The sequence below is a fragment of the Lytechinus pictus genome, chromosome 2 (genome assembly GCF_037042905.1).
Source record: "Lytechinus pictus isolate F3 Inbred chromosome 2, Lp3.0, whole genome shotgun sequence".
Classification (NCBI taxonomy): Eukaryota; Metazoa; Echinodermata; class Echinoidea; order Temnopleuroida; family Toxopneustidae; genus Lytechinus; species Lytechinus pictus.
The window spans coordinates 39,026,315-39,054,167 of NC_087246.1; the positions used below are offsets into that span (position 1 = coordinate 39,026,315).

The 27,853-nt window shown below is 36.0% G+C and overlaps 2 protein-coding genes across 2 annotated transcripts; one reads left to right on the top strand and one right to left on the bottom strand.

Annotated features, from left to right (window-relative positions):
* Nucleotides 1-3,942: 3,942 nt before the first annotated feature.
* LOC129254247 (unconventional prefoldin RPB5 interactor-like) lies at nt 3,943-19,655 on the top strand. Its single transcript, XM_064094829.1, has 7 exons — nt 3,943-5,795; nt 6,229-6,364; nt 6,908-7,063; nt 8,556-8,742; nt 11,636-11,900; nt 12,535-12,738; nt 14,406-19,655. The coding sequence occupies exons 1-7, from the start codon at nt 5,574-5,576 to the stop codon at nt 14,529-14,531; spliced, it is 1,296 nt and encodes a 431-aa protein (XP_063950899.1). The 5' UTR covers nt 3,943-5,573; the 3' UTR covers nt 14,532-19,655.
* Nucleotides 19,656-20,313: 658 nt separating this feature from the next.
* Nucleotides 20,314-27,218, bottom strand: LOC129254246 (protein D2-like). The gene is made up of 4 exons (XM_054892701.2): nt 27,005-27,218; nt 26,098-26,229; nt 25,014-25,218; nt 20,314-23,927 (listed from the first exon to the last, which is right to left on the bottom strand). Exons 2-4 carry the CDS (start codon nt 26,224-26,226, stop codon nt 23,716-23,718), a joined length of 546 nt encoding a protein of 181 aa, XP_054748676.2. The 5' UTR covers nt 26,227-26,229; nt 27,005-27,218; the 3' UTR covers nt 20,314-23,715.
* Nucleotides 27,219-27,853: the final 635 nt, after the last annotated feature.

Consider the following 27,853-nt stretch of genomic DNA (forward strand, 5'->3'; position numbering starts at 1 on the left):
CTCCCGCCCACTGCGCGGGCGGGAGCTCCCTAGATGCTAGATTAAAAAGTGCTAAAATGTCCTGCTTCAACCACTGAACTAGAAATACGTGGAAGTCGTGTACACCCAAGCAAAACATCGCCGGCGGCGAACTCGATAAGCCACGTGACCGCCGCCAAACGCCGTAGAAGGCAAGATGCAATATGTTTTCTCTATGTATTTCTAGTTCAGTGGTTGAAGCGGGACATTTTAGCACTTTTTAATCTAGCACCGCTCATGATTTTGCCGCCCTCTATACGCGTCACGTAACTAGGTTGCAATTACAAAGGATCAAAGATGGCGATGTCAACAAGTGTAAGTAAACTCTCTTCTACTTTTATTACTTCATATAATTTATTCGTCATTTTTTAACCATTACTACGCATTTTTTGCCAAACGTTGCCAACCAATATTGTGACCCATGTACAGCAGTCGTGACCTCAGATTCTAAACATAACTAGCAGTTTGGCGCATTTTTATAGTTGCCTTTTCCCTCGGTAGGTAGGACTCTATGCATCACAATGCCAGGCGTTAGGGGAGTGACCATACGTACAGTATATACTTTCACTCCCCAGACGCCTCCAGGCTACGTTTCTGGGGATTTCCTTAACAATTCTGACATTTCACCATAATCCCCATGTCGAGATCACTAATGCTATGGAGATCCTCCCATTGGCAATGCGACCAAGATCTATGATGTCACAGATGAACAACTCTCCCCAGTTTTGGACACTGAAAATATACCCCAAAACATCTCTTTTTGCTCATTCTAATCATATGACAAACGATTCATCAATGATGTAATGTTGTGAAACCTCTGTACTTGTCCTCTCATAAAGAGAACACCTCACCTTGTGATAGACTCTATAAAAGTGAGAATATAAGTGAAATAAGTACTAAAGTAATGAGGGAGTTGTACGTGTGTGACATCACAGATCTTGGTCGCATAATCGCATTGCCAATTGGAGGATCTACATGGCATTAGTGATCTCGACATTCAAATGCTCATAACTTTCTTATTATTCATTCAATCTTCCTCAAACTTTCAACAATATGTTTCTTTGATTTTTCTCTTTGATATGGATTCAGCTGGTTTCAAGGGTTTCATTCTCCTTTAAAGATTGTAATATCCATGTGGATACTGTCAAAGCAGAGCTGCAGAGGCAAGTTCTTTCTCGGATCTGCTCCAGTCTCTTTTTGTGTACACAACTGGTTGATTTTAGTACACTTATTCATGGTCATACCCTTGACTTGATTTATCGACAGGTAGATGAAATTATAATCGGCAAACCTTGGACACACTTTTGTGCGATCATATTCCTGTTATGTGTACTCTTTAATTCCTACAAACCTCCACTTCTAAAGTAATTTCATTCCGTAGGCTTGGAGTAATAGATATTTTTACGAAGAAGCTTGATATAGCCGATAATAATCTTTGCAAACATACAGCTTGTGATCTTTAAGAATTCGCCTCATTATATGATACATTACACTAAATAGTATCTTAGATAAACATGCATGCAGAACATGTAATATAGTTGTTCTGTGACCCCAATTGCCTTTATTCACTGATAATGTAAGGATCGCAAAAATACAGAAAAGGAATGTTGAAAAGCATCGGTTAAAACTTAAACTCTAGGATGGAGAGCGATTGGAATGGGTATAAGTCACTTCACAAACACATGTTGCATACATGTATGTTACATGAGCTTGAAGAATCCATCACAATGGTTTAGTTATGGAAAACAAAGGTGATCATAAGCAGTTTTGAGTTGTGAAGTCTCTGTTGAATATTGCAAATAAGCAATCTGTTACATCATGCATCACTAGTAACAAACAGTGCTTTGTGAATGATTTAGGCAATTTTTTTCATAAGAAAGTCATGCAGATCCACGAAAACCTGACTTTATGAAATTTACTCTTCTTTCAGAGCAAGGAAAAAAAAGGATTTCCAACCAAGTTAAAAAACCTATAACCAAGTTCAGTAAAAAGTCTTGTGCATCAGACCCAATGCCCACAAAGATTCTTCTACAGCGTATTGACACACTGATTCCCACCATCACATTTCTAATTAATCTTGAATTGTCATCTGGTCATTTCCCTTCACTCTGGAAAACTGCTCTACAGTGCGTCCCAAAAAAAACTATACACTTTTGAAATGGCTGCCAAATAAAAAATGTAGCACTTTGGGGGAAAAGACTTACATATATGGAAAGCCAATAAAGTCAACTTTCAAATGACACCAAAAAGTTGGAAAACTATTCATGCTTGAGCGAGCACTGCCCACTGAAACAAAGGGTATGAAAATTAGGGTGGGCTGGAATTAGCCTTCCGATTTATGTAAGTTTTTGAGAGGCAAATCCTTTCGAACTTGCAAAGTTAAGGGCGATGTGATAAATTAATGATCAACCATGACCAGTTTTGGTTGCTTAAGCAAATTTTAAGTAAATTATTAAATTGAACTTTAATGCATGAGTGAACACAAGTTACAACTTTTGGGGAGCATTTAAACTTTATCATTTGGATCTCTTTTTGGGCAGCATTTCAAATTTATCATGTGGATCTCAGCAATGTGTTCATGGGCGTCGGGAGAATAGGGGGTGAGATAGGACTTAAGTCAGAGAAGTAGGTTGATGGAATAAGGGTCAACAGAACATTCAGCCCCCGCCCCTCCCTCTCTCCCGCCCTCCCTCCTGTTGAGAGACTGATGGCTATTGTCATGTACGCGTGAAGTCCAGAGCAGAATGTTGATTTAATGATTAATTCTGAATTGGGACATCAACTTTTTCCTATCAATCATTTAATCAACAATTTATCAGTAAATCAACTTATTCAATGTGCAATGTGATCAATCAAACATTCAGTTTTTTTTCAATTAATTATTTCATTAATCATCATAATCATTAAATTTCTTGGTAATCATTGAAAAAAAAACTGACCATCAGCCACCGGTCACTTGGCAGTTAAGTTTTGAATAGGCTACAAATGATGCAGGAAGTGAGACAGAGAGAGGGGGGCTGGGAAATGGAGGTGGAGAGGGGAGGGTACATATGACTTTTAATTTGTAAAAGGAAAAAAAAGAAGAGGAATGCCCTTTTAACCAAGTCTTAGCATATCTCGCCCTCTTGCTTGTAACGGGTACCATCACATTACTCTGACTCTCACGAACACACTGCTGAGGTTCACAAGATAAATATGCAACAATAAAATTACAATTCCTGTTCACTCATGCATTAAATTTCAATTTAGTAACTCATGAAATTTGCCTAAGAAACCAAAACTTATCTCACTCATTAATTTAGCTTAACAAGTTCCAAAGGACTAACCACTCAAAAAAACTGTAAGGCTAATTCCTGCCCATCCTACTTTAGCTGAGCATATTAGTCTCTCAGGGGGAGATAAGCGGGGGGGGGGGGGGGGGGGTGAGATTGAGAGAGGGGTTGCTAAATGTTCTGTTGACCTTTATCCCACCAACGTACTTCACCTACCTAAGTCATATTACCCCCTCTTCTCCTGACTGTCGTGAACACATTGTTGAGACCCACATGATAAGACAAAATGCTGCACCCAATTCATGATCACTCATGCATTAAATTTCGATTTAATAACGCATTAAATTTTCACAAACAACAAACTGATCACAACTGATCTTTAATTCACCAAATAACCATCAACTTTGCAAGTACCAAACAAAAAAAACTGAAAGAAATTGGAAGGCTAATTCCAGCCCACCCTAATTTTCATACCCTTTGTTTCAGTGGGCAGTGCTCGCTCAAGCATGAATAGTTTTCCAACTTTTTGGTGTCATTTGAAAGTTGACTTTATAGGCTTTCCATATCTATAAGTCTTTTCCCCCAAAGTGGTACATTTTTTTATTTGGCAGCCATTTCAAAAGTGTATAGTTTTTTTTGGGACGCACTGTAGTTCAACTATTATTGAATAAACCTGGTTTGGAAGAAAAAAATTGTAATCATCAGCCTGTTAGTAATCTGAGGTATGTATCAAAGCTTGTAGAAGGTGCTGTATATACGCAAATAATGAATCATCTCGACTGCAACTACCTTGTTCCAAGTAATAAGTCAGTCTACAGGCAGTATCACAGTACTGAACGACACTGTTAAGAATTATGACTCAAGAGTGATATTCTCATGGATATGGATGATAAGAAAGAAAGTCACCTTATTACTTTTATTAGACCTTAGTAGTGCATTTGATGCTATTGATCATACTAACCTATTGCATGCACTAAAGAAACACTTTGGCATAAAGGTTTGGTAATCATTTAACTGACAGATGTCAACAAATCAAAATTTATGAAACTGTTTCTGAAATTTTCTCAGTACCTTTCGGAGTCCCTCAAGGGTATTCACTCTATACACAAGTCAACTAATTACAAATATCCATAGTAAATTTAGTAAGTATCTTGCCACTGCTATGCAGATGACACACAGGTTTATTTGTCTTTCACACCAGACTTACTTGCTCAGCAGCAGAGCATCTCTCTCCTGGAAGAATGTGTTGATTACATACGTGAATGGATGCTGCACAATAAACTTATGCTATTAAAAAAAATGACAGTAATACAGAATTGCTAGTTATCAGTACATCTAAACAGCTAGATTTTGACAGGATATCAGTTGGCAGTTAAGTCATAGAACCAAATTCTAATGTAAGAAATCTTGGGAGTATATTTTCACTCACAATTGACTATGGAAAAAAAATATTACAAATGTGTGTAAATCGTCATTTCGTATGATATACAAAATTGTACAAAATTACTTTAATTATGAAAGTGTGAAAACAATATTGTCCATGCATGCATTATTAGTAAGCTAGATTATTGTAACAGTTTGCTGTCTGGGCTCCCATCGTCTCACATTGGGCATCTTCAGCGAGTAAAGAACACATGTGCACGACTGATTTGTTGTCAACTTAGATTTTCCAGGATCATCCCTATCGTAAAAGATTTGCACTGGCTTCCAGTTCGCCAACGAATATCTTTCAAGATTTTGTTAATTGTATACAAGGAACTAATTAGCCAAGCCCCCAACTATATTTCTGAGCTTTTACGACGCAAAGTTCACAGGTCTATACACACTCATAACCTGTGCAGTTCTCACGATAATTTGCTCCTTCTCATCCCCACTCGTAACACAAAGATAACTGTGGGAGATCGTGCATTCGTCTGGGATTTGAACCCACGACCCTCTGTTTCAAAGTCCGAAGACTAATCCACTGGGCCACAACGCTCCACGCTTATTTTTTGTCTTTTGATTACACTAGAATTTAATGGTTGTAATCTTCAATTTCATTCTCTGTAATATTACTTAACACTTTGTATGAAAAATTGACAAAACTTTGCTTGTTTAACTTTTCCAAATGGCTGCTTAAAATCGATTGTCTGGGTATAGATAGTATTTCTTTATTCTTCCTCAGTAACAACTTGCAAATACGATTGTACACTACATTTTGTTTTGCCAGAACTTTAGAGAGTAGAAAAATTTGGTGACCAGGAGAAGCACAGCTAGGTCTCTCAGAAGAATACATTCTAGAGTATGAGATTAGAAATTTATTATTTATTTGGTTGTTATCATGCAGGTTGTATAATGGCGAGAGGAGGTGATCTTGCTCATATTGGTCGCCTGAAGGAAGAAGAAGAGAAAGCCTTGTTTGAGACTAAAGACAAATTACAGCAATGGCAAAAGTTTGATGAAGACTATTCAGCTCTCAAGGCCAGACTGACAACGTTACCTGAAAAAGTTTCACATGAAGTTATGGTAAGAAATCAAATATACACTAGTAAATACATTTTTTTATAATCAATCTTTGTTTGTTTTTCATTTTTTCTGTTTTCCTGATAGTATTCATTCTTTGAAAGTTAATATGAAGTTTGTAATAAGTTTGAGGCCACAAAATTTATCCTGTAACTAATTTTGTGACACAGATCTATGCTGGCGTGGCTTATGTGTTGAATCCATTCCCACCTCACCACCAAATAAATTTGAGATTTGAACTTTTGTTGACAAGTGAATAAAAATTGTTTTATTTTCTAGCCTCAGGTGCAAATTCATTCAAGTATTATTGTTTCCTCCTCCTGACTTTCTCTTTATCATCTCTCTGTTTTTTTTTTCTTGTCCATATATCTGTTTTTTTTACTTCCCCCTTACACTTCCATCTCTTTCTGTCTTTTACCGTGTTGTCTTTCTACAGGTTCCCTTTGGCAAGTTAGCCTTCATGCCTGGTCAGTTGATCCATACCAATGAGATACTCGTTCTCCTTGGTGATAACTGGTTTGCAGAGCGTTCAGCCACACAAGCCTGTCAGATCATCGATAGGAGGAAATCATGTGAGTAGATAAGCGGGTCTTGTCCAAAGGTCTGATTTAGAGTGAAGGTTTGAGAGACTTCTCTGTGACCATCCACATTTCAAAGGTGGAGGGGAGTTCCCCTGCTCTCCAATAACAATGTGAATTCAGGTTAATGATATGCATTAACCTTTTTTCCATTTCATAGCCTTATTTCATATAAGAGTTTTGCTGGTAGTAATATTACTGGTAGTAAAGAGTCACAGGAGATGAAATAGTGAGATGACTTCTTTAGCACAGTGATAAACGACTAGAAATTTGTTTTTGCATACTGGAAAATATATATATTTGGGGGGGGGGGGCTATTTTTCACAACCAATTGCTCAAATCTGCAACATTGAATAAGTTTTAATAACGTTGCAGTGAATGGGGAATTTCTGGGGCTTTTTCAGGGCTCTTGAGCATTTTGGGAGTGAAATCGCTCCCAACCACACATATTGTCCCTGCTGAACCAACCCTAGTAGCAGAAAAGTAAGACGAGACAATGAAAAAAAAAGAAATGAAAGTATTACTCTCTTTTATCAGATGTACAGAAAATGATGAATGATCTGAAGAAGCAACAGTATCTATTAGAGTCCAGACTTGGCTTTGTATCTGAAATGAAACAAACTGTAGAAGGGAAAGGTGATGTGGTAGAGATTAGAGAAGAATATGATGAACAGAAAGAAAGAAAATGGAAAGGTAGGTAATCTTGTAAATTCCAGGGGTGGTATTCTTAGGTCATTTTATCTTTAAAATATCTTGTTTTATCTCTTAAAATGAAAATGGTATTCTGCAATGACATTTTATCTCTCAAATAAAATTGGAAATTTTATCTGCGATGAATTTTATCTTGTATATTTAAAGATGATATTCGAAAGAAAAGTGCCTGCGCATACATATCCATCGCTTATCTAACCATTGCAAGGTGGATGATGTGCTTGCGCCCATGTTACTTTGAAGAGAAATTAAAACAAACATTAAAATATTTTATCTCCCAACGTTCAGTTTAGCAATATTTCTAAGCGAATAAGCTCCAAATGTTGGAAGAAAAATGTTATAGTCATTGAGAGTAACACCTTAAAATTATTCCTGTAGAATTAGGAATTACTTCATAATTTTATATGTTGCTCCTTCATACATATATTTGTTTAAAATGGAATGGAATCTTTGTTGACTAATTAGAAACTCTCATAAAAGAAATAGTCCTTTTGTCTAAATATTTGTAAATGTTCTTCAAACGAATTCCATACCCATGACTCATACAATTATTTTTATGAGTCTAGTAAGGGCTAATGGTATGTCAAATGTTGCCTTATATTGCACGTTCTCGAAACTCATAATAGTCTCAATAGTCCTAACTGGTTTTACCTTCATCAAATCCTATAATATCACCAAAACTGATAAGCCATGACTAAGCTCACTCATGCTTTGCACAAATTAAATAGCATAATATTAGCTAGATTACCATTATTCCATATATGGTTTATGAACTAATGTTAAGACGTTACTATCATTCGCTCATGTTAACACTTTCATCGAAATTTCATCATAAGATATCTTTAACTAAATTTCATGCTCAGAATCTGTTGTAAGCCCACATTTATTCACCAAAATATGTTTTGTTTACATTTCCTATGCCCAATACGTCTTTACGCTACTAGCATCATTAATATAATTTGTCCGAGTTACTTACGCTGAATTGATCTTAACTCTGTCAATAATTGAAGCAAAATAATTTGTTTTTACTTTAATCATAAATATAATGATATGCAACATTTGTATAGCACTTAGTACAATGTTTGTAAGTGCTGCATACTATTACCCCAGCTGTAGCATGACTACCCTCATGAGACACTCAAGCATTCAAGGAATTTCTTCATACCGGGTCTCCATTTACTGCACCTGGGTGGAGAGAGGCAAATGTAGATAAATGCCTTGTGAGAGCTGCGGTGGGATTCAAAATCCAGACCTTGTGATTTGAAGTCTGGACACTTATCCACTGAGCCACATCACATCTTTAACTACACAAAATATCATTTCTTCTGCGACACATACAGATACATTAAGTGTCAATTATGTAATTTACTTCTTGTTTGGCATTCCAACTGCTTCAGTTCGAGGTAATTCACTGTTATTCCTTAAATTTGTGTTTAAATGATACAAGCTTGTGTTTTGTATGTTTCATCTATAGAGGAAAGGAGGGCCAAGAAGAAAACATCTTCCATCTCAGAAAAATCTGCTGCCAAGCTGTCTTCTGAGAAAGATGTAAATGGAAACCATGGCGATCAGGAAGGGAAGAAGGAACCCTTTGCAGAAGATCTTTTATGGGCGAGATTAGATGAGCTGGAAAGACAAGAAGAGGAGCTTGATGAGATGGTGTAAGTTATAGGAATCTGAAGAGACCTTGATACTAACGCCTGAAAAACAAAAGTTGAGGGTCCCGTTGCATAGTCATCCAATGGAAACTATGGCGGTTACAGGGCTCAACAGTCAATCAAAATCAAGTATTTCATTGAAGTTAACACTGGTGAAGTTACTATATAAGTAACTTTTTTATGGAACAGGTCCCAGGTTTATTTTAAAAAAAGTATGATCATGGTTGCTTACAAAATATTTTTGTGTAGTCTTTGTATTCAATTATACTTTTTTTTTTTTTAGAAAGATGAAACTTTGACATGAAATTTTGTCACAATTTTATAAGTAATAAGGAGTCAAAATGTTAGAAAAAGAAAGAGAGGCAGAACCCCCAGCTATAAGTGTGAAAATGTAGGACATTACAAGTAAATTTAGTAAACTCTGCTTCTTTATGCCAGGGATGATCCATGTTAGCCTGCAGTGCAGATATATATTTTAGAGGGAAATTGTATAGTATTTAAAGTAACCTACACTCCCCTCCAAAAGTTTGGGAACACCTGCATTCAGTGTGTGCTTTTATATACTTGGTAGACTTTATTGATATTGAGGCTCATAGCATTGTTGAATTTTTGTTTTAAAGTGAAGATTATACAGCAGTGTAAATTATGTTATTGATTCAAACAAATTTATACTCTCTTAAATGTCTGGCTACCAGTCAAGATGGCATTCTTTCAAAATGCTAACTTCTTTTATTACATGCAGTTATTGCTTTTATTAAGAGCTTTTACACTAAAACATGTGCAACTTCATTCATTTTTCCTTTTCCTAGTCAGAAGTCAGACACAAAAATAAAATAAAACAATACTCAGTGTTTCACTGATATGGAAAATTTGATGGAAAACTCGATGGGATTGAGATCTGGGGACTAGGGTGGCCAATCCATGATTTCCAGGACTTGCTTCTCTTCCTTTTTCTTCAAGTAGTCTTTGCATAGTCTTGACATGTGTTTTGGGTCATTGTCCTGCTGGAAAAGGAAAACGAATCCTTCTCCGATCAGGCGTTTCCCTGAAGGGATGGCCTTCTGTTGTAGGATTGAATGATAGCCGTGCTGGTTGAGGATACCCTCTACTCTGTGCAAGCTGCCTACCTTTCCTGCACCAAAGCAACCCCAAACCATGACATTACCACCACCATGTTTCACAGTTGGCTTGATGCACTGGGGTATCATCTTTTCTCCCTTTCGCCGTCTCACATAGGTATGTTGCTTGCTGCCAAACACCTCGAACTTTGATTCGTCAGACCAAAGAACCTTCTGCCACTGCTCCAAAGACCAGTCTTTATGCTTCCTAGCCCAAGCAAGCCTTTTCTTCCGGTTCTTTTCTTTGAGGAGTGGTTTCCTTGAAGCCACACAGCCCATCAGCCCTGCTCCACAGAGACGTCTTCTAACAGTTGAAGAACATACAGGCATCTCACGGGTGTTGTTGAGGCCAGCTGTAATTTGTGGGCAAGTCAGACAACGGTTGCGCAGACTGCTCACCCGAATGTATTTATCTTCAGCAGGAGATGTTGTTTTTGGCCTACCACTTCGTCTCCTGTTCCCATTAGACCCAGTGGCTTCTTTGCGTTTCAGGCTGTAGTGAACCGCATGGATACTGATCTTGAGTTTCCTGGCTATTTCTTGCATAGAGTAGCCTTCTTTCCTCAAAACTACAATTGACTGACGTGTTTCCAAAGAAAGCTGTCTTGTCATAGCCATTTTAATTTTGTGACTGACTTCTGACTAAGAAAACCGATTAGGCAAAATGAGTGAAGGTGCAATGGAATAAGTGTAAAAAAACTCTGAATAACTTTTGAATTCATGAATTTCAAATTGCACTGATGTCTACTCCACTTCCATGTATTTTCTTTAAACAAGGATTAGGCATTTGTCAAGTTCAGATGTTTTCCAGGATAAAGATGCAGATTTCCATAAATTAACTGTCTTATGAACAATACTGAGCAACAAATTCTGAGGACATCTGCTGTAACATTCACAAAATATTGGGAAGAATTTCAGAAAAGAACCCCAAACAGAACAATGTTAAAAGTAGGCATTTTTTAGAGAATGCCATCTTGACTGGTAGCCTGCCCTCTTTGGCAGCTGCACGTCCCTTAAGAGCTTTGAATTTGTTTGAATCAATGATAAAATGTATACTTGTGTATAGCCTTCACTTTAAAACAAAAATACAGCTGTACTATGAGGCTTAACTTCAGTAAAGTCTACCAAAGTTCGAAAAACACACACTGAAGGCAGGTGTTCCCAAACTTTTGGAGGGGAGTGTACATAAATTAAATCATCTATGCTGATTGGTTTAAATAGCATCATGTGACTAAACATATTCTCATTATTTTGCGATGATGTTGAAAATGAAACGCCCACTGAAGAAAAATTACTATTCCGTGTTGTCAATAATGGAATAGTGCACTATTCCATCATTGACGTTACAGATCACACAATCTCTCGGGCGCAGGCCTATGGTGTATTCACAAATCTGCATTCCGTTGAGCGCGTAGCTTCAGGAAAAGAAGGTCAGTCCATGGTAGTCAGCACAGCACATTATCTATATTTTGGGTTAGATTATAAAAAGATGAACTATATATGTACAAGAACTAGATTATCAAGATATGTTGTTCTAACTTTTAACCTAATATACAAATATACCAGGCTTTGAGTGTACACTGAGAATTATTCATCCTCAGTTGTACTGGCAGAATTACTATTTTTCCCTCGGAGCGAATGCCAGTCCAACCTCGGACAAATAATTATCGCTGTACTTACTGGTATATTTGTATATTATGTATTTTCTAGCTGTGGCTAGTGGTGAAGTGCTAGATTATCTTGCTATAATACCACTATCTGCATGATTGTTCTCACAGAATGACTGATGAGGAAAAAGATGATGAAGAAGAAGAAGATGAAGAAGATAAAGAAGAAGATGAAGACAGTCTTTATCAATCCCAACAAGCAACCCCTCATCATGATACTCACAAACATGTCCACTGGAGAGACCAAGAACCAAGCATGACCCTAGATCTTGGTCAAGAGAATGGTGATGATGAAGATGATGACGAGGAGGTGGAGGAGGAGGATCAGAAATCAATGCCTGTTATACGTTTTTCACACACAAAGATTCCTAAGGAGGTAGGATGATGAACCTTTAATGATGCCCATTTTATTGCAAGCAAAGTAGTTGTTAGTGTTTCTGACATGAATATTTTAAGAAGTCATTGTAGTACATCATTAGTATAGCAGCCAACTGTTATGACAAATCATAACCATTACAAATTTATATACTTTGTGTAAAATTATGAATTAACTGCATTTTTTTCTTTCAAATTTGTCCCATATTTGATAAAAACCTAAAACTGATATGTAGCCATCTTTGAAAAGGGATAAAGAACAAGTGCATACTGCATTAATAAATTTGATATTGGTCATGAGTATTTGTTCCAAAAGAGGGAGGGGTGATTATTGTTTAGATACTTTAATTGTAAATGTACTAGTATATATCAGATTGTACCTTGCATCATTCACACTACTTATCTTTCAATGAAAATAATCTTTTATTTCACCCCAACAATCATTTCATAATTTGAAAATGAACAATTCTGTTATTTAGCAAAACTTGATGCAGAATTTGAATATTTTTAGACACACTACAGACATTTAATAGACCTTTCAGACTATTCCCGTGTTTATTTCCTTCTAAAAGTTAGATGCAAGTGGTAAGGTATCCGATCAAACAATTGTGTTTTCTGTTCTTTGTTGTTGTCAGGACCATCTGTCAGAAGAAGAAGAGAAAGATGAATCCCCAAGATCTCCAGCAGATATTTATGAGTTGTACCATGCAAGGAGCAAGGATGAGGATAAGAGAAAGACCAAATCTATATTAAAGCATTCAGATATCCATCAAGCAGTTTCTATTCCAGGCATAAAGCAAGAAGATCAAAAGAGACAACCTTTGCCAGCTCCAGTTTCTGTGAGTATCCTGAAAAATCCTTCATTGTCCTTTAGATATAGGGTTTTAGAGGCAACAATTTTCTGTACAATAAGATGTGTTGCGGTCATCTCAGAAAGCCAAAGTATCGAGTTTGATATTATATATTTATGCCAAATGATTACTTCATTAGAAAAAACAAACAAAATAAAACAAAAAAACCTTGGAAAATTTTTCAAGAAATATAAGATAAATTATAAATCATAAAAGATAAAATTAATGTGTTTGCCCTGCCTACAATGTTATCATTGGTCAATTAAAAGATTGTGCATTATTTTCTGCTTGATGCAAAAAACAATAGCAAGCACACTACAGTGCGTATAAAAGAAAAGAGTTTACCATTTAGAAATAATCCTGTAAAATTATATAATTGTAATATCCTGAAGATTTTTCCACGTTTAAACATTGATACAGATCTCTTTAAGCAAATGATGATATAACTGTCAAAAAATATTTCCACTTGAGTGAGCACCACTTACTTTTGAAAAGTTTGTGAAAAATGATTTCCGCTGAACTTGGAAATAGTCATAGGACTAAAAGTAATAGTTAATCATGAAGAACATATGGACTTTAGCTAGGAAGATTGATGTGAAGATATCTTTTACCTTTTTAACTTGTTTCCTTGTCAAAAACACTTCATAGAGCGCCATTGCGCCCCCTCCCCATACACCAAGGCCATCGTGATGATATCTGCTTTACACGGAGCTGTGATTAATATGAAATGGCTTAGGCTTGATTTTTGTTTTGTTCATTGTCAAGCTTGGGGAAAGTGTGAAGAAACAAGTATTGAATAAAATATGAAATGTGGTCCCACCTTAAATGATTAAAACTAAGTGATAGAATGCTGGAGATGTTTACACATGCCCTTCATCAGGATCTAAACCAATATATATATATATATATATATATATATTTGTATACTTTCTCCCATACGTGTACTGTATCAAAGCAATAGCTTTGATCCAGCTGAGGCATGGCGGCTTGTCATTGTTCAAAACCCACCTTCACCCAACAAAGGAAATTATAATTGGTATGGTGTCGAAAATCTGTCTATCTGACGGTCAATTGGATCGGGGTCGCCCTAGCCACTAACCCGTCTCTGTGGTCTAGTGGTTAAGGCACCGGCATTCAAAGCTGGGGGCCCGGGTTCGATTCCCGGCAGAGACATTTTTTCGGCATCACCAATTTTTCCAAAAAGGGTAGATAGCTCTGGGGAACCTTGATTTAAGCTACGCCTACCATTGTTCTCTTCATCCATTTCTTTCACACAATATATATATATATATATATACATATTATATATATAAAAGAAATGGATGAAGAGAACAATATACATGTGTAATTTGTATACATATATATATATATATAACTATTTTGGAATACATGTTTTCTTGAGAATGATAAAGTCAATGGTCATCTAGGGGTCAAAAAATCATGTTGTATATTTTATTGATAAAAAAAAATCATATTGCATATTTTATTGATTGCGAAATCAGGTGAGACGCTCGATTCTTGAACCATCTTGTTTATTGAACCAGGCAGATTTTGCCCAGGCTAAAAAATTGACTGTTTACCTACCTGTATTTAGTTTTGCCTCTCTATTCCTTCTCATTGTAACAAATACCATTATCTTTTCATTTTATTATTAGGCCTTCACAGGGAGTATTGTTGAGCACAGCAACCCTTCCCAACCAGTCATGTTACAACCGACTACTCAAGGTCAAGGTTCAAAGAGAGTGTCAAAGTTCAAAGCAGCTAGACAGGGCAAGAGGTGACCCAGGGTTCAGCAAATACAAGCCTCACTTTGGATGATATAACAGTAAGATGTGCAACCACTCTCTGCAACCAAGAGTGAATGAAGGATAGAACAGACTGTTAGGGTAAATGTGAAGAGACCATGTGATGTCTATATTGAAAGCAGCTTTTCCTTTCATAGTGATGAGGAAAATTACCTTTGCACAGGGATGGGAAATAAAGTTTGTAAGTCCAATTTCAAAGAAAAAATGAAGTACAGGAGTATCTCTGAATGGATATATCTAGAAAGATGTTGCCTTAACTCATTACGTGAATTAGTTCTGGCTTGCAGTAACAAGCCAGGGCCTCTTGACACCCATACTTTGTTATATATTCATGAAACACTCATGAATAAACATGTTCTCATGAATAGTTAATGATCACCCAGCAAAGTGACCAATGAGATGTCATATATTAATGAATGGTATAGAACATCTGATAGAAAGTTCATGCCAGGCATTCAACTTCATGTGGTCTCTCAGAGACACAATACTACAGAAATGGAGTAGTTGAATGCAACCGACCCCCCCCCCCCCCTGATTCATCGCTGTGCAGCAACTTTCCGGGAGCCAGCCTGGTCGAAGTAACAACTGGACAGCTCCAGCCTTACCTCACCACAGAGGACAATTGATGCAAGTCAGATCGCTTCTGAGGCATTAGACAACACAAATAGCAAATATTATGTAATTCAACGTCTTATTCAAAGAGTTCGGTATTTAAAGAAGAAAGAGGCACTCTTTGGTGAAATAATTTTTATTTTTTCTCGAATAACTATCATATTAAAAAACTGTCTCACCCAAACCATTTTCTGTGAATGGGCAAAAGTAGAAGGGTCAATTATTTGTGTATGTATCATAAAGTAAAACCCTCTTTTTCGTTGTGATCATTACCATTATTCCAAATAAATTTGTACAGTATACTATTGAATCTTAAAAAACAAGCCTGAGGGATGCTTACACACAATACTGAAGATAAATACAAAAGCTTTGGTAAGAGCAAGAACTTGACAACAGTTACTTTCCCAATCAGTTATAAATTTATGTCTCCAGCAGTTCATAACTTCTTCTGTTTGTCTTTAATTTCACAGGGAAATTCAAAGAATATATAAGTTTGGTATATAAAGAAGAAATAACACCCAACGTTCTAATTTTCTTTACTTTTCATGTCAGACCACTATCTTGAAAGGGTTCTTCACTACATTTCTATAGACATATTTATGCAGCAACCTGAAAACTAGGGGAAATTTTTAACAGCTCAAATAAGCTACAAAAAGAATCTGTTTCACCATTAAAAAAAAATGATGTCATCAGTGAACAATGAAATTTACTTTCCACCTCACCAACCATGATATCTCTAATATTCTGGTATCCCTTACAGCAATGGCCTATATCCCAGTTGATCCGGAACGGCTTAGTCAGAAAACCATTGTTAACAAAATTAGATCTACAATTCAAGAAGATTTTACAAATTTAGTAAAACTTTCCCCAAGATTGAAATATTCTAAGGACTTAAACAAATATGCATTCTCAAAATCCAATAAAAAAGTATTGATCCTGGAGTATTAACAAAATCAATATATTCAATAAGATTAATAATAGTGGGATTATTTGCCATAATGTTGATCTGAATGAATGAGAGAGTTAATTACGGTTCTTAATCAATGACTCATTTAAACTTAAGCAATGAATTTATAATCCACATTAAGGAAAGAAATTGAATTGTTACTTAATTTCTAAAGGGTCCTTTCCTTCTTATGATATTAAAATCATTACACAATTTCTTTGTGACTGGGGCAACAAACCATTATAAGAATCATTAGCATATCAACAATATCATTTTCAAAATTACAACATAAAATTCACTTGGACGGCCATCCAAACACGAGGTCTGATTTTGTTATTGGAGCATTAAGGATTTCCCTTTGAGTTTGTAAGGTTTGTGGAATGTATAAACCATCATGAAAAGAGAAGTGATCTCACTATCTTCTGCTGTACAAGCCAGTTTGTAGTTCCATTTTATGCATGATCAGAACAAGGTTATTTGTACTCAAATGGCATGGTGGTTTGATATTCGATAAGATAAGCATCAACTAAATGTCTTGATTATTCATATTCTTTTCTTTTGAATTGTGCTTTTCATTAAATCCACTGGAAAACATCAATTTCCATTAATGACTGGTATTATAGCAGCTTGCTATTCATTCTAAGTAGAAAGGAACAAATACCTTAATAAATTGTTCATTGATGTGCTATTCTGGTCACCTGTACCTACCACACAGAAACGTTGTTAGCACTAACAGTGCGCTAACAGAGGCCCTGTTACAATCGGCAATGTGGCAGTATACAAATGATGCATGGGTTTGAGTGGGTCAGTAGGAACTGTGTGCACAAGGTAACTTTGGCATGGTTTAACCCACGAGGCGCAGCCGAGTGGGTTTAGACCATAATGCCAAAGTTACCGCGTGCACACAGTTCCACTGACCCACGAAAGAAACCCATGCATCATCTGTTTTATAGAATGGAAAATTTTTATTGAATAAAGCACAAAAATTAATGATTTACCGGATGCATGATAATTTCATGCGTCCAGTAAATTCAATTTACTGGACGCATGAAAATATTTACTGGAAGCATGATTTTTTTTACCGGACGCATGATTTTTTACCGGATGCATGAAAATTCCAAAATGTAATGCAGACCCTTTGATAACCCTGGAAAACATAAATATGTATGCCTAACTTGATAATATGTTGGCACAAAGGCATCATTATACCCAAAATGCCAGATACAGCTTTGCATTGACTAGATCTATGAGGCAGCCTCAGACCTCCAATAGCTGTGTGTGTATGCCCGGGCCGCGCCGGTGGCCAGTGCCTACGGCTGCCTGGGCCCGCAGTGGAGATTTGGCTGTGCACAGCCAGCCCAGGGCATGCAGGGCAGTAGATCTATAAACGTTAGATCGTATGTCTGGACTTCTCAACTAACGAGTATGCAGGCAGTTTTAATCCCTATGACAATTACGGTAACGTATTTGTACTTACAGATCATTTTGCATCCTTTATTTGATTCATTCTGCCTTGATCGAAAATTCAAAATTTTGACGTAAACAAGCGTAACAGTACATGCGCGATGACATCACAATGACCTTTTCGAACGATAGCTTGTTTACAGTGGATATCGTTTTGATTATCGGGATATCGTTCATGCAGCCCAGTAAAAATTCTTGCATAGCTCTCAACCAATCAGATTGCAGGGATTTTCCCATCCATTCTATAATGATGCCTAATGTTACAACAATGCATTACTTACACATTGATATGTTTTGGCTTAACAATCTGAAATATGTGACTGGGCTTACTGTTAGCACTCTGTTTGGCTTACAAAAAACATTTGTGTGTAGCTGGCAATGGTCTATGCAATTTCTGCATCCTGCTATATCAGAAATAATTACGTAAAACCTTGCTTTGAAATTTGCCTATCCTAATGGAAAAAGGGAAGGTCATTTGAACAAACTTTTCATTGAGGTAACTACAAACTTGTCTATTGGAAGAATATGAAAATTCTAAATATTCACCTGTATCTTTCAAAATGTTATCAGTATCTCCTGAAATGCCACCATCATTCATGTTCAGTCCATTTTAATCTTGATCTCACAGTCATCCTTGCAGTTTCCTTATCCAATATTTCATTCAATTCATCCTCTAAATATTTCTGATTTAAAGAACAGTTCCTTTATTTCTACACTATGCATACTCCTTTATACAGACATCCCCTCTTTAGATATTGTATACAAAATCCTGCAATACAACATTTAGCTGCATCCCTACTTTAGGATTTTGGTCTGAATTCTTGTGAATTTCCTTAAAATCCATTTATTTTCCTTAATGAATTAATGAAATTATCATTTAAATAATTGCATAATCACTTCCAATAATCCTTTCCATAGGAAGGGAAGTTGGAGGCAAAATTCATATATGCGAATATATTAGAATTTCAAAACTGGCTAATTAAATCACTAGAAAATAAAAATATAATCAAGGTAGAAGATTCTGCTGCTGCCTTGTGACCGCGTCAACCTGAGTTTTACAGAGGCTGACGAATTTATACATGTGAGCAATAGGTATCAACATATTCAAATGAATGACAATAGTAACTTAAAACCATGAAAAAATAGCACTGGCTCTAAATAAACAATGTCAATGCATAGAAAATAGTTCAACTGATGCCAACAGTGGTGAAAACAACCAGAGTTATATGGAGGCTGACAAATCTCTTTAATAGATGTGATTAAAAAGTATCAAACAACAACAGTAAGTTAAAACCATGAAATGACATATATGAACATGTATTCAACAAAGAGCAGTAATGACATACTATAATTGGGATGACAAGCATTGACAAAATGATAGACAGATGTAGCATTAAAAATGAAAGTTGAAGAAATAAAATTCTCTTAAAGTTTTTAATATATAATAATTCTGAAATAACAATTACAGTTTAATGCATGCATTGTGGTTGGGCACAGTATAATTGCTTCAAATTGTAGCCAATGGCAAGATGATATTTGGTATTGAAATGTTTAATACTACAAGGAGGCTACCAGTGACAATAGCTTGGAAATTTGAGTTTGATATTCCTACCTCTATACAGGTTTGAATGGTAATAATATGCTATTATTCATTCAGGTCATATCCTTCAGTTAAGTTATTTTGCGTATTTGACTGAATATCAGCCAAAGAGCTAAGTATTTGAATGGCAAGTTCAATCAGTGATAGTGAAACTCAGAATGGGTGAAATTCCTGCATAGCCCTCCATGAAGAATAGGAAAATTTTACTGGGCTTCACATGACAATTCACTTTATTATGCCTCAGTGTTAACAGGGTCATAAAGCAAATACACCCAGAAAACATCATTGAATAGAGTGAAAGAGAAAGGGGAGAAGATGAAGGAAATATGAGAAAAGAATTAAGCCACAGTTTTTGTTTCTCAATTAGGTTTTGCTCTCAAGTCACTGAAAGGCATTATTGAAACAGAGTAATCATGATGAATATTTACTTTATTTTGTCTTGTTTTTGTATTAAAATCATAAAGAATCATTGAATTCACATAGCACCTGTTTTGGGTAATCATTTCTGTGTGTATTTTCTCCCGGGGCGGGGTCGCACTTCCATTGACGAGTGGATACCATGCGTGACTATGGGGTTTTGAAAAGCACCCTAAAAAGTACAAGTTTACAAGTATAGACATGGGGTGAATCCCTACTCTTAACAAGTATTGGAAACAAAACGGTACCCTTGACAAGTATTCCCTGAATTGACCCCTTAAACAAGTACAACGATTTCTTAATTATGTCAGACGTTGGCTTTAACTTTACTTTCATTGGGACCCTAAGCACGTCGTGTTGGCGTAAAAAGTACATCCTTTATTAAGTATTTGTCTTTCAATACCCTCGCCAATTGGACTGTAAAGACAGAGTTTTCCATGCGAAAAATGTACCCTTTTTTCATTATTCTAGTGTTTTTTGACACCCTTATTATGTAACGTGCCCCATCTTGAAAAAGAGATCCTTTTTACGTTTTTTGGTCACATATGATATCCACTCGTCAATGGAAGTGCCCCCCCCCCAATAATAGTCAAGCTATTTATTCATTTATGTATTTCATTCTTTAAAAAAATTATATTCAGACCAACCTGATATCAAGGTGGACCAACTATTTAACTGAATACAAGCAAAATGAAAGAAAACAAATAATGGAATTTTTATAGTCACAAGGTTTTGATTTTATTTACTAGTATTTGATACAAGTCTCATGACAATAGTACAGATAATACAATACACATTTCATATTTGTCACTTATAGTTAATTGAATGAGATGTCATATTTTTCCATATGAAAATATGAATCAGATTATGAATGACATTAATTTGGCAATGCATGGTGCTTTGACGAAAACTGGACAAGGAATAAGAAAATATGACTGTTTCATAATGTTGCATTATATTGGATGGCTCAGAATGGAATAACAGAGATATTTCAAGAGTTAGGGCCAATATTCCACAAATGGCAGATGAGTGGAATATTGGCCCGAACAAGTGAAATGTTTTCCCGGTTTCCACAAAATAAAGCCATCCAATATAATTATTATTTATCTAACTACCCCCCCCCCCAAAAAAAAAAAGATGAAAAATTTATTGAGCAAGTCATGTCACGTCACAACAATGTGTTGTATTTTCGTGCATTTGCGCTAGTTCAAAAGACTGTTCAATACAGTACCATATCGAACAGCACATTTTGTACAGTAGCCTATGGGATATTAGTCAGACAGGCAATTGATGCACACCAAATAGACGTTTTCGACGCATCGCTCGAACACTCTTTATAACTAGTAGATAATAATTAATGATATGGGTTGATTGCAGCAAAATGTGGATAGATTGCTTACTGAAGGAACACATGTCATGGATGGGATTCAAACCCTTGACCCTCTGAAGAAAGAGAGTCAGAACCAACAGACCATGATCTGGGTCAGTATGCAAATAAAAAAGCTGATGTCACATACTATTCCTTTACTGATTCATTCCAATTTATTGATGATACAGAGAATCTCCATAAAATCACAATAAATCAGGGCAGCGATGATTTCACATTTTTCATAAGGAATCGAACCACATTTTGCATTACCAGAAGATTATAATGAAATACATGATCATATTTCATATTTATTTGCCTATCAACCATGATGTGCATATAACTGTTTTGTAAAATACATGAAAAGATTAAACTTACCCATTTCCATAAACTGGTTGTCAAGCTGGACTTTCCCTATAAACTATGGAAGACTGAATGAAGTAAGATCAACTGGTAATGCTCATCAATAAGATAAGATATAATTCTGTAGCATTTGCATTTCAGATAATTTCATTATCATTTCAGAGTTAAGAATCCTAAATATCTTGGATATAGTAAAAAAGAAAACATTCAAACACAATAATTGAAAATGACTGACCTTGAAAAAATATGTGCACTAGAAATGATTGTAAATAATAGTAATACTGATATTCATTTGGTATGTTAATAAATATTGAAAAAGAAATGTCCAAAACCTGGGGAAAAACATACATTTTGAAGAGACAGTATTAATGTAATTCATTATATGTCATTACAGTTTTTCCCTATTCAAATATTTAGCCTAAAAAATGTTTACTGTTTGTCATATTAGTATGAATGAAGTCTAATAGCAAATGAATCCTAAGTAGTATAATGCTCTTTTTTCTCACAAAGTAATCCCTTAAAAACTTCACATTCTAAATGCTTCATGAAACAAACTGGCCAGTTCAGAAAATGAAATACTTTGTAATGTGTGACCAAACTGGGTCTACCTTAAATAAGTCACAAATCATGAACTCAAAATATATCATTTTGTTCATATGATTTAATACAACAAAGAGAGTTCAGTCATCGAATCCTTGTTCAATATAATTATATAGACTCAAAACTCCAATGAAAGGTCAACATTCATTTGGAAAATAAAATGCAAATGTCGGAATTTAGACATTCATTCTTTGTGTGCCCTTCTATTTCCAAGTTAAGTTGATGAGAACTGGATATGGCACGCAAATTCACAGAACAGGTATGTAATTGAAACGAATCCTACGCAGGATTTTTGCTCTCTCATGCCCATTCTAACAAAGGTAATACTGTTCCTTTGCTTGAATTTGGTTTCTATTTCCAAGTCTGTCACAAAAGGTGTTTTCAAGGGCACACAAAGAATGAATGTCTAAATTCCGACATTTGCATTTTATTTTCCAAATGAATGTTGACCTTTCATTGGAGTTTTGGAAATGTTGTGAATTGATCATTCTTAGTTTGGAAAGTAAGAAGTTTATATTTTGCAAGTGCTTCCTTCATGACTTCAATATTTAAAGGGGAATGAAACCTTTGGAACAAGTAGGCATGTGTCGAAACAGAAAAATCGAAGAATGAGAACAAAGAAAGTTTGAGAAAAATCGGACAAAAATTGAGAAAGTTATGAGCATTTGAATATTGCAATCACTAATGCTAGGGAGATCCTCCCATTGGCAATGCAACAAGGATGTGTGATGTCACATGTGAACAACTTTCCCTTTGATGGACTATAAAATACCCTCAAAATGTCTGTTTTTGCTCTTTCTTATTGTGATACAAACTCTTTATCCATGATGTATTCTTTAAAAATCTCTATTACATACCCTCCTCTAGAAAAACACATGATCTACTGATAGATGTGATAAAAGAGGCAATTTAAGTGAAATATATACTAAAGTAATGGGGAGAGTTGTTCACAAGTGACATCACACATCTTTGTCGCATTGTCAATTTTAGGATCTCCATAGCATTAGTGATCGCAAAATTCAAATGCTCATAACTTTCTCATTATTTGTCTGATTTTTCTCAAACTTTCGTTGATCTGTTTCTTTGATTTTTCTGTTTTCACACAAGCTATCTTGTTCCAAAGGTTTCATTCTCCTTTAAGAACCCAATAGGTGAACTAATTTTTAACATATTATGTAAATGTTGGATTTTACCATTTTCCCCGACATTTGTGTCCTTTGCAAAACAAACACATGCCAATGAAAACTCAGCCCAAGTTCGCAGAAATAGACCAGTTCCGAATTACTTCCTACCAGGTACCCGTTCACCTCACCTGGGTTTAGTGCAGTATAATGTGGTTAAATTTCTTGAAGGAGTACATGCCATTGCTAGGAGTCGAACCCACGTCCCTCAGATTGAAAGACAAGAGTCGTAATCACTAGACCCCGATGTGTATATTCATACATTCATTGTTGTCTTGATGATTCAGTGTGGTCTTCTTTGTTTACAAAAGGACAAATGTCCTGTAGGAAAAATTATGAAATTGATGGATATCAATATAGATGAGGTTGACATGATCAATCGCAGCTCTTTGTAAAGACGGGGCCCAGGTCTATCAATGTGTGCTAAGTGACCACAGCACTTGAACATAACCCATGAAAGGGATTTGATAAAGTCCAAACATAATTTCGGACTTTTCCATTAAAAAGTAATGCCATTTATTTTAGGTGAAACCTAACTTTTGTATTACCAGTATATTGGAAAACAAGGCTTAAAAACATGAGATTATTTCAAACTTTTAAGTCCATGTAATTTACTGAGTAATTTCCTTCATAAGTTGAATGCAGTAGTCATCCCACTCAGCCTGATAGAAGTTTCCAGCCACAGGTGTACCGAGGTTGTATTTTGTAACAAACTGTCTTGTCTTGGTTGCACCCCGATCTTTGATAGTTCTTTGAAGTAGTGGATCCTGTAGCTGAAGTTCACCTGGTTGCTTATATACTAGGAAGACATAGCGATGTAAACCTAAATGGAAAACAAATGATAGCTACACTGTATCATCAATTCAAGGCCAAGTTATACAAAGCCTATCATTGGTGGTAAGTCTGCCAAACCATGTGAACTTTGATTTCAATTGGCTGCTGAGACCTGTTACAATTGAAAGGGCACTGATGTGATTCATATTATAATATCTTAAGGAAATAGTTTTGTCTTTCTCTTGCATGCACATTTCTCATGATGGCCATAAACATACATAATGTATTTTACCAAGATGCACTTAGCCCTTTACAGCTCGTACTAAAATTATGAAAATCTGAATTTAATTATGCTAATTAATGAATTAAATCATAATTTGGCTCTAAATCTTTAAATATAGCTCTAAAATGCTACATTTGGTCTGGACACTTTTTTCAAGATTCTTATCAAATGTAATGTACATTAAAAACTGACATAAAATTTTTTCTCATGTATTTCGTTTGTTTAATTTTCTTATGTATTTTCCTTTTTTGATGTTTTGTTTTTAATGGAAATAATCGGCAACACTATTTCAATCATAAGTAACATGAAATCATTGCTTTTAATCTGTAAAAGTAACTATAATGATACATTTATGAATTTTGGCAACATACAGAATTGCAATGGATTTGTACATATGAAATCATGTTTTAGAGCACTTTGGGTCTGACAAGCACTTAGGAAAAATGTTATAACTTCCGAACCATGTTCTTCAGCTTGCGCTCGCCTTTGCTTAATGATGAGATACATATGGTCTTCATGAATTCCTTAAACAGTCCTTAAAATGTGTCCCTTTTTCAAGTTGGAATATAACAAAATTTCAGCTCGCGCTTCCCGCTCACATCATTTGATCAGTGAAATACGTATGCTCTTGAGTCTACAAACAATCATTAAAATGTCTCTTTTTCAGGTCAATGTTCATGCTTATGAGCATGCAAAGAAAGTTCAATAAGCGACTCACAAATTTCTTTGTGTCCCCCCCCCCCCCCCCCCCCCCGTACCATGACCCATTGTATGCCACACTCAGAATAAACACGACTGAGCTAGAATGTGTGCATGTTTTATCAAATGCATGGAAGTACTCAGATCTAATACCTGTGCCTTTAGGAGGACCTGAGCCAATGTATGGGGCATATACAAGACCTTTGCTGACATCTATACCAGGGACATTGACTACCACCCAATGTCTCCATTCACGAAATTTAGGATCTGCACGGCTTGGAGCATCAGGATCAGTCATGATCACTGTGTAAAGAGTGCTCTCTTCAGTTGGCCATGTGATTGTTGGTGGATCCTTTACCTAATAAAAGAAATGAATGAAGAAAACACTCATTTTGGGGTCAAATACTGATTCCTTAAAAATTAATTATTCTTTTTTGAGAGAGGGGAGGCTTTCTATGATTAAAAAAAAAACATTCTGAATCTTTTTCTCAAGCCCAAAGTAACTCTGTGCTGTTTAGTGAAAATAATATGGGCTTCATTTCAACTATGGAATGTCCTTAAAACAATTTTAAAATAACAGATAGGAAAACACCAGGAATTGTAAAAAAAATTTTCTCAATATCTTTTCTCAGAGATATGACAGAATCGGTATTCTGGAAGAAAGTCATAACTTCTGTCATCAAAATTGTCATGAATTTTCTTTCTTCTCTACATAGTGAACAAAAACATGCAAATTCATACACCCATTACAAGCAAACATGATAAAATTTATAACTGGGTCAGGCAGTCATAAATTTTGTCATTTCTTTTATAACTGTAGTATCCCGATACGATACTGACTAGATTGTTGTAGAAGTTTCACTCATCATCCATGACTATTTTCAAGATATTTTTTCATGCTACAAGTAGTTACGTTACATACCAATTCCTCTTTTTTGGTTGTTCTTTCTATCTTCTAAAAATCCTTCTTAGTTTTCTGTCTAAAATTAAGTGCATAATACCATAGCGGTGTCACATCTCAGAGAGAAATGACAACATTTATGACAATATTTTCGACAGTTTTCCAGAATACCACCCCTGGAGAGCATTTCACAAAACAGTTTGTGTAAGTGATTTTCCTTGACAACTGTTTTTGAAAGCTACTAAAATCATGCCGGATGACAGAGTGTTAATTTGTCAATGAAAATCACAGAAGAGTTTCTCCACAGTACACTTCCTATCACAAATCTTTACTTACAACAGTAGGAGTTAGAACATTTCCAAGGTTAGCTTCTACCCCTGTAGACCATGTGACTGTTGCTATGGCATTGGGTTCCTGGTCAACTACATCTGGTACTACTCCATGCTCAACAAACTTACTTGCCATGGTCTATACAGAAATAGGGGGAAAATATGTAGAAAAAAGATTAATAATGTACTATTATAAGTAACAATTTGAAAGATTGAGTCTATAATCTTTGTAAGTACTCACTGCAGTCTAGTAACAGAGATTTTATCATCAAACTTAGATTCCACTAATTACCAATTTTCGAAAATAAATATTTACTGTTTTAATAAACATTAATATTTTCACAATATTTTGTATGAAGAGAAAGAAGTACGTCCAATTTAGGTTTTTATTATTTTGACCAAAAAAAAAAAATAATATACCCTTCTCCCCTTTCATTTTTTCCTTTTCCTCTTTCCACCTTCTTCTTTCAAAATTGAAAAAAAATGGCCGATCGATACCGAGAACGAACACGACATAGAGGTCTAACCTTTTTGAGGGTCCAGTTTGTGCCTCGATGTCGGGATTCTGTGACTGTGTCACGATAGACCTTCATCCATAATATAATTGAGGTAAGTGCATAATTCCTGGGCTCGGGCCCGTGGAGCGGGCCGGAGCTCCCTGGGTTACAGCAGAGCGAGACTGTGGGCTAATTTTCACCTTGGTGAAACTCGGAGGAACCACGGCAAAGTTACACTGTAACAGAGACAGGTATGATGAGTGACAACTGGGTAGACTACCGCCTGCCCTAGCCCCGGAGACATCGCCACGATGAACATGTGTTTTCGGGCAGCCGCCGCCGTAACCTCCGGCCCCAGCATGCCCAGACTACCGCTAACGTTTGATGTCAATAAAGAGCCAAATTGGAACTACTCACCTGTAGCTGTCTTGTCTTAACTATAAAACTCTCTTGGAAGATGGAGCCGACGCTTACTTAGACCGCTACACTTAGATGTTTCCCTAGCTTGGCAACGACACTTAGCTGAGCCTGAGCTGAGGTTGTTCGGTGAATTTATTGATTTTAGTTGTACACTTGTCACGATCTCGACGCGACTATGTCGTTTTCATATCCGGGCACCCCTTTAATTCCCAGGTCAGCGTGCGCTGCAGCATACGATACCCGGATACGGTATGCATGCCGAGCTTGCTCAAACCATAGGCTCAAAGGCACAGCCACAGACCCTGATTGAAACTTTGATCAACAAGTGTGTCTCCACGTAAAGACTAGCACATACAAAAATAGTGGGCCTTCAGTACACAAGGCATGAGATAGGCTGCACATTCAGACCCTTAACTCGAGTGAAGGGTTTAAATATTGCACAGCAGACTAGGCTCAAAGGGGATCCCCTAATTTCCGACGGGCTCGAATCGTATCTCTCTATTACAGCCAAGACCAAGATTCGAAGCAGCTAAGCCCCGATTCCCCCGAATACTGAAAATAATCAAATAAAACATTAATTTGATACGAAAATTTTTATTAGCAAATATTTTCTTTATTGAATGAGAGCACCGTTAAGGACGTTCCACAGTTAAAGTGAAATCCATGTCATTTTCACCAAACTTTGCACATAGATAGTTTAGAACCTTAATATTCGAAATATGCAAAAATTAACATAGGTCCATGTGCTTGATTTTTTGCTATAGAGCTTCAAAGTTCACCAAAATTGATGTTCATAAGAAATGCGCATTCAAAAGAATTTGGCATTTTTAGACCTCGCAAGAATAC

Excerpts from the sequence above, each read along its gene's own strand:
- LOC129254247 (XM_064094829.1), top strand. The coding sequence starts at position 5,574 with ATGAGATTAGAAATTTATTATTTATTTGGTTGTTATCATGCAGGTTGT. Across the intron at positions 5,796-6,228 it reads AAGTTTCACATGAAGTTATG|GTTCCCTTTGGCAAGTTAGC; the intron begins GTAAGAAATCAA and ends GTCTTTCTACAG. Across the intron at positions 6,365-6,907 it reads CATCGATAGGAGGAAATCAT|ATGTACAGAAAATGATGAAT; the intron begins GTGAGTAGATAA and ends CTCTTTTATCAG.
- LOC129254246 (XM_054892701.2), bottom strand. The coding sequence starts at position 26,226 with ATGGCAAGTAAGTTTGTTGAGCATGGAGTAGTACCAGATGTAGTTGAC. Across the intron at positions 25,219-26,097 it reads ATGTTCTAACTCCTACTGTT|GTAAAGGATCCACCAACAAT; the intron begins GTAAGTAAAGAT and ends TTCTTTTATTAG. Across the intron at positions 23,928-25,013 it reads AGGTCCTCCTAAAGGCACAG|GTTTACATCGCTATGTCTTC; the intron begins GTATTAGATCTG and ends TTTTCCATTTAG.